The 6,000-nt window shown below is 41.6% G+C and overlaps 1 protein-coding gene across 2 annotated transcripts in view; it reads right to left on the reverse strand.

The window, feature by feature from the left end:
• PLOD2 (procollagen-lysine,2-oxoglutarate 5-dioxygenase 2) overlaps nt 1–5,762 on the reverse strand; it is a 215,454-nt gene extending 209,692 nt beyond the window's left edge. For both annotated transcript variants that reach the window (XM_075340789.1, XM_075340788.1), the window contains exon 1: nt 5,592–5,762. In XM_075340789.1, the coding sequence (XP_075196904.1) occupies nt 5,592–5,709 (118 nt within the window). In that variant the 5' untranslated portion in view covers nt 5,710–5,762. The remainder of the gene's footprint in view (nt 1–5,591) is intronic.
• Between the last annotated feature and the right edge of the window lie 238 nt (nt 5,763–6,000).

Genomic DNA, 6,000 nt, shown 5'->3' on the forward strand with positions numbered 1-6,000 from the left:
AAGCATTCTGCACCCAGCCAATTGCCGGCATGTTTACACAAGCGAATAATCAGCAAACAAGCGCTCATTCTCAATTTATCGGCTTGTAAATGGGCTTTTACTCCCTCCTTTCATTCAGCACATGAGAATATGTGGAGGAGGGGAGGGGGGAGAAGGTAAGACTGAGTTGGGCATTAGAAGAGTCCACTGTGGAACAACTACTGTATTTGATGTTTATTGCCAATGTTAATTTCTTTCAATTAATGGAAAAAAAATGCACAAACTCTGGATAGCAAAAAGCTGAAAGAGAACAGATCCAACTATAAATTCACTTGTAGCAGGATAAGGCACAGCCACAAAACCAGAAACGGAGGTGCACTTGTCGGTTTCCAAACCATATTCATTCAAGTTAAACAAGGCACTCTTCAGGGTTTATTTTGCATGAAAAATTTATTTCCAAAAAAATTATTTGTTGTGAACATGTGATGTTTCGGCCACGTGATGGCCTTCCTCAGACAACTCACATAAATGTAAATACTGGAGCAAATGCACAAGCAGCAACGTGTATGGTACTGTAAATCAAAGCAGCGTCTGCAACTTATATAAAAGACCAAGGTCAGTAGGAAGATAGCAATATAAGTAGTTTAAATAATAATATGCCAAAAAAGAGATGCACCTTGTAACAGAAGCCAGTGTCAGCATGGAATGGCGGTATAGAGCAGCGGTATCCACCGCTATATGCTCCATTGTCTATTTATGTGGGTGAAATCACACTCCTGTCCCAGCCCCCACTGGGGGAGGTGGAGGGGGTGGGGGTACAAGATCAGGGCTGGTCAGGATAAGGGCCAGGAAGGAGACTCAGACATCCCCACCATTAGGAGTATCTCTGAGAATAGAGATAGCACAGGGCCTCCAAGTCTAAGGGGTGCTTCACACACAGCGAGCTCGCTGCCGAGATCGCTGCTGAGTCACGCTTTTTGTGACGCAGCAGTGACCTCATTAGCGATCTCGCTGTGTGTGACAATGAGCAGCGATCTGGCCCCTGCTGCGAGATCGCTGCTCGTTACACACAGCCCTGGTTCGTTTTCTTCAAAGCCGCTCTCCTGCTGTGACACACAGATCGCTGTGTGTGACAGCAAGAGAGCGACAAATGAAGCGAGCAGGGAGCAGGAGCCGGCGTCTGACAGCTGAGGTAAGCTGTATCCAAGATAAACATCGGGTAACCAAGGTGGTTACCCGATATTTACCTTAGTTACCAGCCTCCGCAGCTCTCACGCTGCCTGTGCTGCCGGCTCCGGCTCTTTGCACATGTAGCTGCTGTACACATCGGGTTAATTAACCCGATGTGTACAGCAGCTAGGAGAGCAAGGAGCCAGCGCTAAGCAGTGTGCGCGGCTCCCTGCTCTCTGCACATGTAGCTGCATTACACATCGGGTTAATTAACCCGATGTGTAATGCAGCTAGGAGAGCAAGGAGCCAGCGCTCAGTGTGCGCGGCTCCCTGCTCCCTGCTCACACTGGTAACTAATGTAAACATCGGGTAACCATACCCGATGTTTACCTTAGTTACCAGTCTCCGCAGCTTCCAGACGGCGGCTCCGTGCAAGCGCAGCGTCGCTTGCACGTCGCTGCTGGCTGGGGGCTGTTCACTGGTCGCTGGTGAGATCTGCCTGTTTGACAGCTCACCAGCGACCATGTAGCGATGCAGCAGCGATCCTGACCAGGTCAGATCGCTGGTCGGATCGCTGCTGCATCGCTAAAGTGTGAAGGTACCCTAAGGATCAGCTTAGGGGCACCATTTTCCCGCTATCTCCACAGTCGCTTGTGACACTCACTGACCAAGCACTGATGGAAAAAATGGACACACTGATCAAACACTGATGAAAATGTGATCCAGCACACATTAAAACTGCTCCTTTTTTAACAAATAAAGAAGCTGCCGTCTTAATAAGGACTTACTCCATAGATTGAATGTCAAATTTGAAAAGAAAAATATAATTTCACTTCTGTTTTGTTTCACTGTGAATGATTAACACCTTGGAAGTCATTAGTGTAACTACAGCCTTCTATTGGATAGTCAATGTATATTGAACATGTAGGACATAGAAGCATAATGAAAGCTATATGTTGTATAGACAGAATTATAGACGGCTGTGAATATCCAGAATTCAAGGAGAAGACTTGAGACATAAAAGCAAACAGTCCTTCTGTGGCATACAGGGAATCATCCCTAACAGATCTAGGACTGTATCCCTGCACTAAAAAGATAGTTAGTGCCAGGCGTTCTCTCCACTAACAAAGCCAACACTGTATCACAGGCGGAGAGTAATGGCCAAGCCAGCTTCTTATGCATTTCCTGCAATTTACTGTGTATTTTTCCCACAAGGATCTTATTCAGAAATCAGTTTTAACTGTTTAAAAACATTAACAGACAAGAATTGACTCCATTCCAGTCAGAACCCAGACAGACAGACTGTACATTAATGGCAATGTGCAAAAGTCATCTAGATACATTAGTATCAAGTACGATCTCCTGCGCTGACCTATACATTACACGCAGAGGCCTTATAGTGTTTCAGCTTGCTTAGAGAGGCCTATTTTGTTCATCTATAAGTACGCCCAACTTCCTAAAGATCACAGCTGCCGATGGTGCTCATAAAGATCAGTAGCGAGAGCTGCAGCGTGGATAGATACATCCTCTGCTGTCAGTTCTCTAGAAAGAGAGAAGATAGTTTACATAGTGAGTAAACTTAACAGAAAAGGACAAGATACACTGTCTGGGAGAAGATACTACAAGACTAGGTCACATCACATAAGACAAAAAACCCATCCAATTTTTATCTAGAAAAATCCGATGACTTTTCATCCATATCTTGGTCAGTATGGCATCAGGCTTTTTTTTTTACGTAAATGACCTGTTACCATTCACAAGACCAAATACGGCATTTTTTTAGGAGACTTTTTTAGTGGAGTGCTGGGTAAGGCTTTTATTTAGTGTTATTTAGTGAGAAGATTGTGCTTTGGACGAAAAAATAAAGCAGCATAGTCAAAGCATACTACATCAAGTAAAGAATGAATTGTAATATAGATTTTAAAGAAACATGCAGCCCAACAGGGAACAGGGAAGAACAAGAAAACCCTCTAAGTCTGCCATTAAAAACTGTACACAAAAACCCTTGATTTTACTAAAACCAAAAACGACGTGTAGTTCTATCTAAGGATGGGTGCACATGATTGAGGTTTGCAGATTTTTGGATGTAACGTGTTTCCACTGCGTCAAAAATGCTGCGTTGTACATTGGATGGGATTTATAGGAATTTCCTGCCCACTGTGCTTCTTTTCTACACAATGTAAACGGACATGCGGTGCGTGTTTCCGAGCCGCAGCAAGTCAATTTATGCTGCGGAGACAGGAGTGTTCTCTGTAGGGCAAATAGAGTTACAGTCCGTAGCGGTGCAAACCCTGATCGTGGTCATGGGCAGCTGTGGAGGTCGCGGCCCTGCAGGTGAAGATACACTGCGTCCAAGACGCAGCATGTCCAGATCGTGGACACATACCTTAATAGTCCAATTTGGATTTAGCCTTGACTGTATCAATTAAGTAGCCAACTTTACAATGTTATTATATACATGTACAGATGTAGCAGGGCTGGGTTTCTCATAGATTGTGATATCACAAAGATTTTTTTTGTGGTTTTGCATAGGACTGCTGGTAAATCTACTTTGCTATTCCACTCAAGTAGAGCACAAGAGATAGTAAAAATAACAGGAGAAATTCAAATATATCTAAGAAAATGGATTTTAAAAGTCCATATCTTTCAGGAAAAAGGACCTACCCTAACTAATAAGGTACCGATATATATTTATCCCATCATCGCAATAGATGTATGACTGCAGATCATCTACAGAACAAGCCTCTAGTCTAAGCAGACTGAATATTAGATGATTGGATGATACAAGTTTAGAAGGGTTTGTCTAAAAAAACTATAATAGAGAATACAGCTTTATTATTATTTATACAGTAACACAAATAATACCTTATATACAGAACTGGTGTGCAACATGCATGGAAATGCTAAATGTGACATCAAAAGCATTAAATGGGCTGATGGAGTGGAGCAGAATGTGTACGTGCAGGGGAATGTGTTAAATAAACAGCACAGTGTCTGGGACTATTAGGCTATGAATGCTCAATGAATCACTGTCTAACACCTTACATAGAAATCCAGCAAGTCTCCTATACTACTGCACCTAATGTTATATCTCCAATGCCACTACACCTAAAGTAATATCACCAATGTATGTAAAGAGTTATGGAATTAATGTTGCTATATAAGTGAATAAATATTATCATTATTATTATTACTATACAAATGCACATAAAGTAATGTCTGCTTTACCACTGCACCTAAAATAATGTTTCCTATACCACTGCACCTAAAGTATTAGTTCCTCTATCACTGCACCTAAAGTAATATCTCCCATATCACTTCTCCTAAAGTAATGTCTCCCTTATCACTTCACCTAAAGTAATGTCTCCCTTATCACTTCACCTAAAGTAATGTCTCCCTTATCACTTCACCTAAAGTAATGTCTCCTATATCACTTCACCTAAAGTAATGTCTCCTATATCACTTCACCTAAAGTAATGTCTCCTATATCACTTCACCTAAAGTAATGTCTCCTATATCACTTCACCTAAAGTAATGTCTCCTATATCACTTCACCTAAAGTAATGTCTCCTATATCACTTCACCTAAAGTAATGTCTCCTATATCACTTCACCTAAAGTAATGTCTCCTATATCACTTCACCTAAAGTAATGTCTCCTATATCACTTCACCTAAAGTAATGTATCCTATATCACTTCACCTAAAGTAATGTCTCCTATATCACTTCACCTAAAGTAATGTCTCCTATATCACTTCACCTAAAGTAATGTCTCCTATATCACTTCACCTAAAGTAATGTCTCCTATATCACTTCACCTAAAGTAGTCTCCTATATCACTTTAGCTAAAGTAATGTCTCCTATATCACTTCACCTAAAGTTATGTCTCCTTTACCACTGCACCCAAAGTAATATCTCCTATATCACTAAACCTAAAGTAATATCTCCTATATCACTTCACTTAAAGTTATATCTCCTGTACCACTGCACCTAAAGTAGTATCTCCTATATCACTGCACCTAAAGTAATGTCTCGTATATCACTTATATCACTTCACCTAAAGTAAAGTCTCCCTTATCACTTCACCTAAAGTAAAGTCTCCCTTATCACTTCACCTAAAGTAATGTCCCCTATATCACTTCACCTAAAGTAATATCTTCTATATCACTTCACCTAAAGTAATATCTCCTATATCACTTCACCTAAAATAATGTTATATACTATTGCACCTAAACTAATAAGAATCTTACACTACAGCATCCAAGCAATTCACATGCAGTCATTCTAATGCACATTGATTCCACATTACATCTTGATATTTAACCCTATCCTATAAGTGTAATAGGTTCTGTCCTCCACAGGCAGCTGCGTGTGATCAAAGCAACACAATGACCTTGTAAATGTGAACAGAAGCTGGTACATGGTCTGAGGGCACAGGACTTACCTGTAGGAATGGCAGGCTGCTGGGCTTCACTGGAAGTGGCTCTTGAAAGCTGAGATAACACAATTAGATAACTGGATAATAATACCAAGACATGTAACTGAAAGCAGCCCCAAGGCATTTTCCTCTTGTGGAGTAGCAGCAGCTGAGAATGACTGAAGTGTGCTGTGCAATGAGGGGAATGAGCAGCTGTGGAGGAGCTGAAAGCAGGCTCCACCCATAGCAATCTATGGGACATGGCCTGGGAAAGAAGGCGGGCTAAGCCATCACAGACCACCAGGCAGCTTCATGCCAGGGAGCAGTGAAAACACAAGCAGCACCCTACTCTAGAGATGGGTGGGATTAACCAGGCTGATGCACATCTTGTTTGCTTTTATTAGGCAAGTTATCCTGTAATGTTAGCATTTTTATT

This window comes from Anomaloglossus baeobatrachus, chromosome 3 (assembly GCF_048569485.1).
Source record: "Anomaloglossus baeobatrachus isolate aAnoBae1 chromosome 3, aAnoBae1.hap1, whole genome shotgun sequence".
Classification (NCBI taxonomy): Eukaryota; Metazoa; Chordata; class Amphibia; order Anura; family Aromobatidae; genus Anomaloglossus; species Anomaloglossus baeobatrachus.